The 15,413-nt window shown below is 37.7% G+C and overlaps 1 protein-coding gene across 1 annotated transcript; it reads left to right on the forward strand.

Annotated features, from left to right (window-relative positions):
- The first annotated feature begins 4,924 nt into the window (after positions 1-4,924).
- On the forward strand, positions 4,925-11,828 carry LOC133314367 (cytochrome P450 71D11-like). The gene is made up of 3 exons (XM_061515844.1): positions 4,925-5,873; positions 6,317-6,911; positions 11,806-11,828. The coding sequence occupies exons 1-3, from the start codon at positions 4,968-4,970 to the stop codon at positions 11,826-11,828; spliced, it is 1,524 nt and encodes a 507-aa protein (XP_061371828.1). The 5' UTR covers positions 4,925-4,967.
- Positions 11,829-15,413: the final 3,585 nt, after the last annotated feature.

Raw genomic sequence — 15,413 nt, forward strand, 5'->3', positions numbered from 1 at the left:
AAGTTTTGCCAATATAATGCATAACAACGCGGTTGGGAAACAGACGCTTAAGGACATGATAGGATCCATGCCGCGTCATGTACAGTCTTTTGGCACGGTCATCAGTGTTCCTAAGACGTGATACCTTCCCTGCCACGTCCAGTACAACTTTTGGCACGATAATCGATGCTCCTAAGACGTGATACCTTACCTGCCACGTCCTGTAAACAAACAATGCCCCTTCTCTTTCTTTCTATCTGTTTCAACTTTCAATTTATTTTTTTGCATTTAATAATGAAATTTTGGTAAGAGAACTACTTAAGTGAACTACGACATTTTTGTTTGCTCATATCATGTATTTATTTTAATTAAAAAAAAATCTGTGGCACTGTGCCAATAGAGAAAGGAAATCCCTTACTCAGTAGATACACAAATATTTCAATTGGGGGGTTACGGGGTCACTTCACTGACCCGATTTTAAACATTAAAAAATATTTAGATACACAAATAGAGAAAGGAGATCCCTTACTCAATAGAGAATAGCGGAAGAGAGACGGCGACATGAAAAATTAACGGTGGGGAGAGAGAACCAGCATGGTGGAGGAGATCACTGGAACAAGGAGATTGGGTCTAGAAGATCGGAAGAAATTAAGAAGAATGATTCAAATTTCAGATCTAGTTCTAAATCTAGGCAACAACGAGCTTTTGTTTTTGTTTTTGTTTTTGTTTACACATCAAATGACGTCATTTTGTGTATATTTTTTAATGATTAAAATCGGGTCAGTGAAAGTGACCTCGTAACCCCCCAATTGAACTCGTGACCCCTGACCACTTCAATGGCCGAACCGAATTTAAAACTTTAATGATGGATTCGTCCCAAACAAGATTATCTTTTGCAGACGATACATATAATTTATAAAATAAAATAAAGTACTCTTTACCTAGCTAGACAGAGCCAACGAACAATTGTACAACTCATAGGTCATCTCTTTGTTGACACATTACTTATCGATATTTATTTTAAGCTTTCACAACTTTGCACAGTGCCACAGAACTTTTTTTAATTAAAATAAATACATGATATGAGCAAACAAAAATGTCGTAGTTCACTTAAGTAGTTCTCTTACTAAAATTTCATTATTAAATGCAAAAAAATGAATTGAAAGTTGAAACAGATTGAAAGAAAGAGAAGGGGTATTGTTTGTTTACAGGACGCGACAGGTAAAGTATCACGTCTTAGAAGCATCGATTACCGTGCCAAAAGTTGTACTAGACGTGGCAGGGAAGGTATCACGTCTTAGGAACACTGATGACCGTGCCAAAAGACTGTACAAGACGCGGCATGAATCCTATCATGTCCTTAGATCCGTTTCCCAACCGCGTTGTTATGCATTATATTGGCAAAATTTTTGACCCACAAATTATTTCGGTCATACATTTTAAAAGTCACATCATCAAAGTCAAAAGGCCGTTGTTATAAGCACAACGAAATAACACAAGGCAAAATCCTTTAGTTAGGTTTTGTCATATATATCCTAATTGTTTTGGGATGAACCATACTTAAATAGTTTTGTAGCATAGCATCTACAACCCATCTCTGTTGTTCTGAAAGATATGATGCTTAATGCACTTTCAACCTTTCAGTTAATATATACATAGGAAAATGAAGATTTAAAATCACCACTCATGAAACCTGACTTGTAAGGATAGGGGCATGAGAAATCCTTATTCGCTGCCTCAAGAATAATCTTCTATCTCAAAACTTAACTCATCACTAAGATCATTCTAAAAATAGATTTTAGCTGATCAAATTACTATTTTTTTCCTTTTTTCTTTTAAGAGAAACAATCTAATATAACCATATGGTCCTGAATTTTGAAGAACATAAATATCCCAGCAATTCAACTGAGGAGCTAGGATGCTGTCTGAGCAATAAATGTCCCATTTGTTCATCACTAATCAAGCAACAAACATCCCAATCTGGAGCCAGCAGCGGAAAGAGACAGAAAGAAAAAGAGATTGACCTGAAGTTGAAGAGGAACAGAGAGATGCTATGAGGCGTGAGAGAGACAACAAATAATTACGTGAATATTCTTCTAATAATGTTTTCTATAGTTTTTCTTAAATTTTAACAAATAAATCGTTCCAGCAAAAGGTTAGTTCAGCTAATAGAATCACATAAGCAGAACAAAAAAAGCCATGGATTGAAATCCTGCAGCTGTTTCTTGTTTTATAAGTATCACTATAAATATTTACTGAATTGTGTAGTATGTACTTTGAATTATTGAAATGAGACAACGGCTTTGCCCCCTAAATTTTTATATTGAAAACATTAAATGATAATATGTATTTTTTAGAATATATTTAATCAAAGGAAAAACAAATAGAGCACTATAAGACCGAAAATAAGGAAAGAAGCAAAGAAAGAATTTCCCGCAGCTAGCTCATAGGCAAAGAACCTGAGCATTATATTACGAACAAGGATACAATCTATAGGGCAAAAAGAAATCAAATGGGTAAACAGTATAACATCAAGAATATATTTATTTCAAATTCGTTAGAGTCGTGGTTGATGAACCCAAAAGCAAAGATTGTGGGGAAAAATAAGAAAAATAAAAAAATAAAAATCTAAAATCTAAAAATAAAAAAATAAATAAATAAAAGGTTAAAAAAAAGATAAATAAGAGGAAAAATAAAAAATAGAAAAGGATAAAATAAAAATAAAAAAATCAATAAAAATTCAAATTATTGATTAAATTTCTGATTCTGGGACTGGGCATATTGATATTTTAAAAAATTGCTTACCTTAGAATGTAATTTCTCCCTCTTCACTGGATCCTCTTGATCAAAAGCATTGGTCCTTACTTACGGGGGAGTTGATATCTGTAAAAGCTTTGTATTTACTACTAAGTGGGGCTCAGGACTTAGATCACCTTGGTTGGGATGTAAAAGTTTTGTATTTGCTACTAAGTGGGGCTCATGACTTAGATCACCTTGGTTGGGATGACTGGTGTTGGGGGGAAATAAATTAGAAAAGGAAATAATCAACTAAAGAAATGAAGGGATATATAGGAAAAAATATTAGAGTGTCTAGAATATAGGAAGAAAAAAGGGTCTCTCCCCCATAATATTTATAGCTTTACTCCTATTAATCCTAAGACACAGTATTCGCCAACTTAATTTCCACTTTCATTAAATCTTATTTTATTATTTTTCCTCGAGAAATTTCGGTCGACCTCTTATTCTTTTCGTGTTAAGTTCTTAGTAACAAAGTTTCCGGCCATCGACCCGGCCGAGGTCAGGGGTCACGGGATCACGGATTCAAACGAAGGGTCACAGAGTCACTACGCTGACCCAGTTTTATATATTAAAAATATAAATATATATATCCTATATGAAAATATTAAAAATAAACCACCAATCATCAAAGATTCAAAATATACTTAACATAATTCACCAATTACAACCACAAGTCAATATTACACAACCTAATTAAAGTATCAAGGTACCAAAGTACAAAACTCATATTCTAATGGAGTCACTACGCTAACCCGGTTCTGCCTCTTTTGAGAAGGTCCCTAACAAAGGAAAATTTAAAGGAAGTAAGAAAGAGTTTTTGTTTTCCATCGACGACTGTAAGGATTTCATTTGAATGGGTAAAATTCTTACCTTTTCTAGAAGATTCACAGCAACGACGTGAAGATTGAAGACGTCTAGGTCGTTGGGAGATAAGAGAACGATTAGATTTAGGTTTACAAGCATTTTTATTTTATTTTTTTAATAAAACGATGTTGTTTCATGTAATTTTTTTTTAAAAAAAAAAAAACATGCAGTGACTCCCTTTGACCCCTTTGACCCGGGAGTCACTGAAACCCGGCCAGGTTTTGGGGGTCGGGGGGTCGATATGCATATAGGGTCCAACTTGTGACCCCAACCTTCAGAGGGGAGGCGTCAGGGTTGACCCGGGTCAACCGGAGGCAGAGTGGAGTTTTAAAACATTGGTTTCTACGATTCTTTTCGTTAAATATCTTCATCTTTATTATCAGCTATCTATATGAGATGAATTCAAATATGTAAACATCCATTAATTGAAAAAAGACCGAGGAGCAACTAACCCAAGTACATTAACTTAGTGAGACAAAAATTAGTTTATTTTATCCCCTATGACAACCCTTCTTCCACCTCATTTTCTCACATTTTTAAACGAGGATTGAAGGACTCTAGCTGTGAAATTCTTGTACTTTTAATGTACATATTTCTCCATGTCATTTTGTAAGTTAAATAATAATCACCTAGAATTCTTAAAAGTTTTTCCTCCTTGTAACGTGTAATTCCCTAATCCAAGGAAGCAGTTAGTCATAAACTAAATAGCCAGCCGGCTTTCATCACGTGAGGTAGGAGAAAAAAAGAGGAGTAAAATAGTACAAGTTGCAGATTACACAGGGTCTCTATTAGAAGATAATGTATAAAAAGTTATGCTAAACAGAAAATGCAAAAACCGAGAGCAATCAAGGACTAAAAAATTCACAAAGGAAGCAAGTCAAAGCATGAAAAAATAAATAAAGCAACGAAAAGTTAGAAACTCAGAAAGTTATAGGCATGCTTGTGCATGCTAAATAAAGATTCTTTATAATGAACACATGTACTTCAAGTTGCAGATTACACAGGGTCTCAATTAGAAGATAATCTATAAAAAATTATGCTAAACAGAAAATGCAAAAAACCGAGAGCAATCAAGGACTAAAAAATTCTCAAAGGAAGCAATTCAAAGCATGAAAAAATAAATAAAGCAATGAAAAGTGAGTAACTCATAAAGTTATAGGCACGCTTGTGCATGCTATAAAAAGACTCTTTATAATGAACACATGTACTGCAAGTTGCAGCAACAGAAAACTACCAGATATATCAAGCAATATACAGCAACCAAAAACACCAAGTCTTTTTATTCTGTTCTCCCTCCCTTTCCACCCTCAACAATCTTTATCTTCATGGATCATCCAATCCTTCACTTATTAGCCATTATCCTCTTTATCCTCTTCTTATTTGTGGCACTAAAAATTGGGAGGAATCTCAAGAAAAGTGACTCAACTCCAAATATACCTCCTGGGCCATGGAAGCTACCAATTATAGGACATATACCCCATCTTGTTACATCTACACCACATCGAAAAATAAAAAATTTGGCCAATATTTATGGACCCTTGATGCATTTACAACTTGGAGAGGTCTTCACAATCGTTGTTTCCTCACCAGAGTATGCTAGGGAGGTAATGAAAACTCATGATGTCATCTTTGCATCAAGGCCTCCTATTCTAGCTACAGAAATATTGTCTTACGAATCCACAAATATTGGTTTTTCACCTTACGGAAATTATTGGAGACAACTAAGAAAAATATGCACACTGGAACTTTTCACCCAAAAGCGTGTCAGTTCATTCCAGCCAATAAGAGAAGAAGAGCTAACCAATCTTATCAAAAGGATTGATTCACAGAAAGGATCACCCGTCAACATTACACAAGCAGTAACTTCATCAATATTTACTATCACTTCAAGGGCTGCATTTGGCAAGAAATGCAAAGACCAAGAAGAATTCATATCAGCGGCCAAAGAAACAATAACAGTCGCAGGAGGTTTTGACATAGGAGATATGTTTCCTTCTGCTAAATGGCTTCAACACGTTACTGGTTTGAGGCCTAAGCTTGAGAGGTTGCATCGGAAAGTTGATCAAATATTGGAAAACATCATCACTGAACATAAAGAGAAGTCAAAACCCAAAGAAGGCAAAGATGATGCAGAGGAAGATCTGATAGATGTTCTCTTAAAATTTCAGGATGGTAATGGCAGCAACCAGGATATTTGCTTAACTAATAACAATATAAAGGCTATAACCCTGGTAAGGATATCAACACCTCGCAAATTCTTTTATGAAGAGAATCTATCCCCTTTGTTGTCGAACTTAGATTAATTTTGACTACTTGTGCACAGGATTTGACATGTTAGCAACCAATTATCCCAAAAGCTTAAGCTGTTATATTATATTTCTAACACGCCCTCATGTAAGAGTCCATTGAGTTTGAAATATGGACAATACACCTACCTATGCTAAGAAATTTCACAATATTTAATGAGAAAATAATTAGAAGAACATGAGGCATCAAATAGTAAACTCTTGATCATTGATCACAGCTCTGCTACCATACCATCTTAAGCAAGCAACTACATCAAAAACTTATGTTTGTTCGGTGAAGGCAGATTAATGATCTTTGTATTATATTTCTGATAGTGTCTCTTTGGTTATCCTTTCTTAGCTTAACCCCACCGATAATTACTTTTCAGGATATCTTTGTTGCTGGAGGTGAGACAGCAGCAACTACCATAGATTGGGCAATGGCAGAGATGGTCAAGGATCCAAGAGTAATGAAGAAAGCGCAACATGAGGTGAGAGAAGTATTCAATATGAAAGGAATGGTTGATGAAATTTGCATCAATGAACTCAAATATTTGAAATTTGTTGTCAAAGAGGCCTTGAGGTTACACCCTCCAGTTCCTCTTTTACTTCCAAGAGAATGTGGGCAAGCATGTGAGATTAATGGGTATCACATACCAGCCAAAAGTCGGGTCATTGTCAATGCTTGGGCAATTGGAAGAGATCCAAAGTACTGGATTGAACCAGAGAGGTTTTATCCAGAGAGATTCATGAATAGCTCTATAAATTATAAAGGAAGTAATTTTGAGTACATTCCTTTTGGAGCTGGAAGAAGAATATGCCCAGGTAGCACACTGGGTTTAATAAATGTTGAGTTGGCCCTTGCATTGTTGTTGTATCACTTTGATTGGAAAATTCCTAATGGAATGAAGAGTGAGGACTTGGATATGACTGAGCAATTTGGAGTGGCTGTTAGAAGAAAATATGACCTGTACTTGATACCCATTCCATTCAAGGTAAGATAAACCATACAAGCAAAATCTGCAACCTTTGAATTTGTTATTCCCCATCTACTTTTGAAATAAAGCTCAGTTCATCTTTGGTGATTGTGACAACTGTGAGCTGAAAATGGTGAACCAATTGTAAAGGATTTGTTGAGCAAAAGGAGGATGGGTATTTTAGTAAGGATTGAGTTAAGAGAAGGTTGTTTTAGGGTAAATCAATCTTCTTTTTGTTAACTGTATCCTCTTCTCCTTATCTCTCTTCTTGTTTATGGATTCTGATTCATTAGTTCATCGTACAAATAAAACCCTCTGCATTTATTTCTACTTGTGCTTCTCTAATTTCCAATCTATAGTTGCCATTACATGCTTATAACAGAAAAATTTGAGAATCAGTATCTTGCTATTTGAATTATACAAATTATTTTTGTATGCATAGATTCAAATTTCTCATCAGTTTTGCACCTAGACAAGGGTTCAAGCAATTGAGTGCAGTTAGATCAAGTCATAAAATATGTGACAGGCTATGACGTAAAGATTCTCTGGGGTAATTTTCGATAAAAGTTGATAATATAGCTTAAATTAATCCTGTGATCCTTTAAGCAGCCCCTTCAAAAGGAGCAACATTATGTGATTCACTATTACAAACACTCTTACAAGCCCCATGCTCATCAGTCATCACAAACAAAATTGAAATCACTATCAGAAACAAATTGAAACTAGACATCAGCAACATTTAAACCACTGATTTTGATGAAATGCTAAACCCTATACTCATTCATATATTACATATATTAACACAGGGGTAAGTGTAAAAATAAGAAATCTTATAATCCTTCTTATGTCATTAATCTATCCAATGTATAATAACATTAACTTGTATAATTATGAAATTGCATGTGATTAAAGATTTAATCATGGATTTTTGAGTTTAATTTGGTAAAAGGATTAATTAGATGATTTAAAGTCACTTTTGAGCAAAAAGTGCATAGTGAGAGTTTTGAGATAAAATGGTAATTAATCAAATTATACCCAGAACCGTAAAATAATATTGTGGGAGATTATTTAATATGATTGGCAAAGTTGAAAACCGCACTTTATGAATTAAATGTGGTCTTAGAATTTAAATGAAGAAAAGGACATAACAAGAGGCATTAGTTTAATTTTTGCTTTATGCTTTATTCAAATTATAGCTTACGCATTTTAAGACATTTCTTCTTCTACTTCGTTGGCTCTCCACCATACCCGAACCCCATTGAAGAGTAACTCAAAAACACAACTTCCTCGGTACTAAATGAAATCACAAATGGTTTGAAGCTAAAATGCTTGGAAACACTTGGTAAGTAAAACCTATAATCCACAATTGAACAAAAGCTTGTGTGTAGAGAGAAAAACTCTTGAGAAAATGCTGACCTAAGTGTGGAAAGAGGGCTTGGAGGGTTGTTTGATCACACTGGAGACTTGAAATCCACTCCCTAAGTGATTCTAAGATCATCCATGGTAAGACATCATCTTTTCACTCAAGTTTTTTATGGAAGTTGTATTTTTAGGTTGTTTTCTTAAAAATTTGAGTTGGTGGGGCTGTTTTGAGCTTGAATAGGTGAAAAAATGTAATAGATGTATCTAGGGATTAGTTAGTAGTCTTAAAGTGAATTCTTCCTAGATACACAATATACATGGCATTTTATTTCACGACTGATTCAATTTAAAAAAGATCGTGGCACCAGTCCATAACGATCAAAGTCGAATCGTGATCCTATTAATGAAGCAAATTCAATGAAGCAACAACTGGTAGGAATTCCTAGTACAAAAGGAAATGTTGTCAACTCCATTTGTTAGAACAGCTTCCATTGAGTCTCTGCACCTATCATCGCTTTATAGCATACATGATATTATAACACCCCGTAATACTTCGGTTGTTAACATACATGATATTATAGCATACACAGCGAAAGACTTTATTTTATTAAATATGAAATCGTCTTATAAAAATATGAGTTAACTTTTTCCAAAACATTTTCTAAAATATTTCCAAAAGCGTTCACATGAGATATCACATGAGCGTAATTCTAAAACATACATCTACTAACTAATCTCATTAGCCATTATTAATGGCCATTGACTAACCAGATATGACAACAAGTGTCATTTCTGCTAGAGTCTCACAGACAGCATAACGACTGTTTAACGGATATCTAGGAGATAAGAATATCACTCAATAACATAATCCTGATAGACACAGTTTATAAAATCATTCATCTCACAAGTCCCACACGGACTGTGATCCCCTTAATGGCTCAATACATACATAAAGGCTTCATGCCCAAAACTAAAACATCGATTACATCATGTTTATATCATCAATATATGCATCTAAATAAATACATAGTCAATACATAATTCTCCCATCAACTCATCAAATACACGTCATGAGCATTATTACACAATTACCATGATCTCAAAATAACATGACTATAGCATGGTACAAACACTAAACATGCTATCAAATAAATATCCAACTGCACTCCACTAGCCACGTGCCTGGTCCTTGCCCATGGAGGGCTCACCACTATGATAGGTACCTGAAATGATGTCCCCAAGAAGAGGTGAGATAATACAATCTCAGTAAGCTCGAGGTTTATAGAGAATCCTCTATTCCCTTGAACCCACTTCCTGCATGACAAGTCAGATATAAAGCATATATATAATAATACAGCATAAACATAGCATCATATCTCATCATAGTCAGCTATTCAAGGACTCGAACCAAGAGTAGCCAACATCCTGACATGTCCAACATTCCTAGTGTGCAATAAGTCCTAGAGTTTAGTCATAGGCAGTCTACACACAAATATCTGTAGAGTACAAATATCTGTAGAGTAAGAAATAACTCAAGGGAATGACCCAAGAAGCCTACATACCCAATCACTGGCCAGGATCCTCATAACATACATCATCAGTGCATCATAACATGATGAATTATATAATCTCTATATAAATATGAATGAATACACATATACAGCATATCTCATACTCTCATACAATGCAACCATAATGTCCACCATCATGGTGGAGTCACAAGTGAAGAGTAACATCCTAAACAAAGAGCATACCTCGGAGAGATATACTTAAGCACACTTACCAAGGCAAGTACGTATGCTCTAACTCAATGTCCTCACAAGCAAGTATCTCTAGGCACACCTAGAGAAGGAATCATACATGTCCATTAATTACATATTAATTGGTCAAGTAAATATACAAGACTTAGCCATTTATTGATTCCATTTCTTTTTTACATACTCATGCCAATAATATGCCCAACACAAGTCTAGACCATTAATTACATAATTATATGTTTTAGCTTATATAGAAGTGTTGTCTTACAACACAAACAACTACGTGATTTAAGCACTTCAATCATCTTAGAATTAAACTCTAGGGAAACTAAGATAACTTGGATTATTTTCAACACATCCTAGGCATACACATCCTTCATGGCCGTGACATACATTAGGTATACAAGGTGTTCATTTGTTACCTAAGTCCACAACAATTTTTGAGACACTTAGTCCATCAATAAACTCTCTTAGGTTAAGGCATTTTCCACTTATCTTACTACTAATCAAGACATTCATCATCCTTATATGTCATTCATAACCTTGAACATTAATTCACATTAGGATCTTAAGACTTAAGTCCACAACTTAGGACAATTCAAAGAATCACAATCCATTTCTCAAAGATCATTCACTTTTAAGCCTTTTTAACTTAATTAATTATACTCTAAGTCACAAACTCAAAGATCAACCAATTTAAGGTCACAATTCCTTACTTGGTCGTGGCATATAACAAGGTCCCACATCAAGGAAAATCAACTCACTTCAATTCACAAGTTGAATTAATCCTTAATTACACAATCCAACCCTAATCCATCATCCATTACCATTTTGCAACCCTAAATCCTAATTAATCAACGTATGGCCAAATTATACATAGGGTATTTCCTTATGATTTTCCATCATTTAATTACATACCTATGTGGATTTAAACTCACCTTAGGCTTAAGTTAGCATTTGACCTTTTAATTAGGTTTAATTAGTAAACCCTAATTAGGTTTAGTTTGAAACCTTAAGTGAACATAATTTTAGGGTTTTTCTATTTATAATACCATTTATGTAATTCCACATCATCAATTATACACTAGTTCATTAACATCACTAATTACATGATTAGTGTTTCTAAACCCACTGGGAATACAGCGTCCCCGTTGTACACACCGGTCCAGGGCCAGGCTCTGATACCAAATGTAACAGCCCCAAACCCTGTAGCATGATATTGTCCGCTTTGCCCTCGGGCTCACGATTTTGTTTCTTGGGACACCCCACAAAAGGCCTCACACTAGAAGAGGTATCCACACCCTTATAAGGCATGCTTTGTTCCCCTCTCCAACCGATGTGGGACATTACATAGTTTCTGCATTTTCGTGAAGATATCCCTCAAAGGTTCCCTTTTTACCGATTTTAAACATCTAATCATGCATTTCTAAGCGTGTTCAACATTACCCAACAACAAGTTATCATCTTTTAGTCATTAGATGCATCAAGGTACCATTTTTAAGCCTTAAAACTCAAGTTAAAGGTTGGTGATCATACCACAGCTCAAAAACAGCATAGGGAGATGCTCTTGGAGCTCAACACAGCCCCTCAAGTCTGATTCAAGGAAGATGTACGAAAATGGCTTCACAAAGGTTGGTTCTTTAACACAAAGGTCACCACTTGGACCTCCAAAAACCAAAACCAAGCTTCTCTCAACCCAAAACCAACAAGTCAGCAACCAAACCTCCCTCACACAGACTTCACAACTCAGAAACAACACCACAATGCAGTCCCACGGCCAACCCTCACCCTTACCAAGTGTTTAAAGGAAAGAACAAGCATCAAAGGTTAATGCTTGCTCAAGAAATGGAGAAGGAAGCTTAAGAACACTCTTTGTGGTCAGCCTCCAAGAGAAGCCACGCAGCCAAGTAGTTATCTAGGGTTGTGTGCCCCTTAAAAGCCATATTTATAGACACTTACTCATTAAACACACAGTATTAACTTTAATTTCTACGCTTAGCATTTTAATCCCAAACTTTGGATTATGAAACTACATAATTTTATAAGAATTAACATATTTTTCTTATATTTTTCTGAGCAACTTTTCGGTACGCGCTTTTCAAAGCCAGTACCGGTTTCTAGCACCAGTTCTCATTATTCGGACTTGAAACTCGTTTTACAAGTCCTACATATTATTCTAGTAATTATCATGCACTTACTTTAATTTTCTGGGATACTTTTTCGGTACGCATTTATACCGACTAGCAGAACCGGTATCTGCACTTTTCTTCCGAAAAGTGACTTTCAGCATTCTTAATCACTTATTATGATTATTAAGCCTCATAAATAATTGTTAGGGTCAATTATGGAATCATTTCCTATTTTTGCATAATTAATTAATTAAATACCTTAATTAACGGTGCAGATTCTTACATTCACCCCACCTTTTTAGAATTTTGACCTCAAAATCAGAAACATACCTGGTCGAAACTCAGGGTACTGCCGGAGAAGCTCGTCCTCACGCTCCCAAGTACACTCCTCAGGAGTTCTTCCGGTCCACTACACCTTGACCATTGAAATGATCTTGCTCCTCAGCTGCTTCTCGCCACGATCGAGAATTCTGAGTGGTCCGACGGGAGTCTTTAGGTTCTCCCGAACCTCCACATCATCCGGTTGCACCACGTACGAAGGATCTGCTATGTACTTCCGAAGTTGAGACACGTGAAACACGTCGTGGATGTTAGCCAGGTTCGGAGGCAAGGCAAGCCGGTAGGCAACAGGTCCTACTCTACCAAGGATCTGGTATGACGCAATATATCGCGGGCTCAGCTTCCTCACTCCGAGTGCCCGACCTACACCGGTGACAGGTGAAAGTCTCACAAACACGTGCTCACCCTCACTGAACTCCAGCGGACGATGCTTGATATCGTAATAGCTCTTCTGGCAATTCTGCGCCTGCTTCAACTTTTCACGGATCATCTGGATCTGCAAGGTGGTATCTTGGACAAAATCCAAGCCAAAAAGCTCCTTGTCCCCAACCTCAGACAAACAAGTAGGAGTCCGACACCTCCTACCATACAGTGCTTCGTAGGGCGCCATGCCCAGGCTAGCATGAAAGCTGTTGTTGTAAGAAAACTCAACTAACGGAAGGTACCTATCCCATGCCGAGCCCTGCTCCAACGTGCAAGCTCGCAACATGTCCTCCAAGGTCTGGATGGTCCTCTCAGTCTGTCCATCAGTCTGAGGGTGATAGGCGGTACTCAATCTCAACTGCGTACCAAAAGCCTCCTGCAGCGCCTCCCAGAACTTCGGGTCCCTATCACTAATGATACTCTCGGGCACCCCGTGAAGCCTCACAATCTCGCGGACATAAAGCTTGGCCAACTGCTCTGTAGTGAAGCTCACCTTCACTGGAAGAAAATGGGCAGACTTCGTCAGTCTGTCCACAATGACCCAAATAGAGTCACAACCCGCCTGAGTCTTCGGCAATCCCACCACGAAGTCCATGGAAATACCTTCCCACTTCCACTGTGGTACTTCAAGAGGTTGAAGTTCACCAGACGGTCTCTGATGCTTAATCTTCACCTTCTGGCAAACCAAACACTTGGACACAAAGATAGCAACATCTTTCTTCATGCCCGGCCACCAGAAGTTCTTCTTCAAGTCTTGATACATCTTAGTAGCACCAGGGTGGATAGAAAACTGACCCTTATGGCCCTCTGCCATAACCTCCTCTGTCAACGGGCCTCGAGGAACTACAATCCTCTGCTGAAACAAAAGCAATCCATCATCATTCCAAGACACACTGTCTTGGTTCTTCACATAATCCAGACACTCTCTCTTAACTTGTGCCTCTTTAATCTTTTCAAGCAGCTCGCTCACCACATCAGATGCTTCCAATCCGAGAAGTACACTCTCACACGGAGCGGTCACTGCCAAGTTGCAAAACTTCTCAACCACATCGAAGTTACCAAGTAACAAACTGGATGAATTACTGGATTTCCGACTCAAAGCATCAGCTTCCACATTGGCCTTGCCAGGATGATACCTTAGCTCGAAGTCGTAGTCCTTTATGAACTCCATCCATCTCCTCTGCCTCATGTTCAACTCCTTCTGGTCGAACAGGTACTTCAAACTCTTGTGGTCACTGAACACCACAAACCTCAAACCAAAAAGATAATGCCTCCAAATCTTGAAAGCAAACACAATAGCAGCCAACTCCAAGTCATGAGTAGGGTAGTTCTCCTCATGAGGTTTCACCTGCCTTGAAGCATAGGCGATCACTTTGCCCAACTGCATCAACACACAACCTAGCCCCTTCTCGGAGGCGTCGGTGTAAAGCTCAATCTCAAGCGCAGGATCAGGAAAGACCAACACAGGAGCAGTAGTCAGTCTCTCCTTCAAATCCTGAAAACAGACCTCACACTCGTGAGTCCACACAAATGGAGTCTCCTTCCGAGTAAGGCGAGTCAATTGCAAAACCATGGTGGAGAATCCCTTGATGAACCTCCGATAGTAACCTACCAAACCCAGAAAACTCCTCACTTTCGTAACTGTCTTGGGTCTCTCCCAATCCAGTACGGCCTCAATCTTGTTCGGATCCACTGCAACTCCCTCAGCAGAAATAACATGCCCAAGGAACTTCACAGACTTGAGCCAGAACTCACATTTGGAAGGTTTCGCATACAGCTTCTTCTCCTTTAGCACTTGCAGAACAGTTCTCAAATGCCCCACATGCTCCTCCTCCGTCTTGGATTAAATCAAAATTTCGTCAATGAAGACGATCACAAACTGATCCAGGTACGGCTGGAAAATCCGGTTCATGTAATCCATGAACACAGCGGGTGCATTGGTGAGACCGAACGGAATCACCAAGTACTCAAAATGACCATATCTCAAGCGAAATGCGGTCTTCGGGACATCCTCCGGCTTCACCCGAATCTGATGGTATCCGGACCGGAGATCAATCTTGGAATACACACAAGCACCCCTAAGTTGATCCAACAGATCATCTATCTGAGGAAGGGGATACTTGTTCTTGATTGTCACCTTGTTCAGCTGCCTGAAGTCAGTGCACAATCGCATTGTCCCGTCCTTCTTCTTCACAAAGATAACCGGTGCTCCCCAAGGAGACACACTCGGTCTAATGAAATCTTTCGCTGAAAGATCCTCAATATGCTTCTTCAGCTTTGCCAACTCCAGTGGCGACATCCGGTATGGAGCTAAAGAAATCGGCCCCACACCAGGCAATAAATCTATGGAGAACTCTATCTCCCTCTGTGGCGGAAACTCAGGAAACACCTCGAGGAACTCCCTCACCACAGGAATGCCAGTGATATCCTCCTGTGTACCACTCACCAAACCTCCCAACATGACATAACCAAATGCCCCTGCTCTCAAGGCTCTCCTAG

The sequence above is a fragment of the Gastrolobium bilobum genome, unplaced genomic scaffold (assembly GCF_033153095.1).
Source record: "Gastrolobium bilobum isolate Gb01-03AN ecotype WA unplaced genomic scaffold, APGP_CSIRO_Gbil_v1 utg70621, whole genome shotgun sequence".
In the NCBI taxonomy this organism is placed as follows: Eukaryota; Viridiplantae; Streptophyta; class Magnoliopsida; order Fabales; family Fabaceae; genus Gastrolobium; species Gastrolobium bilobum.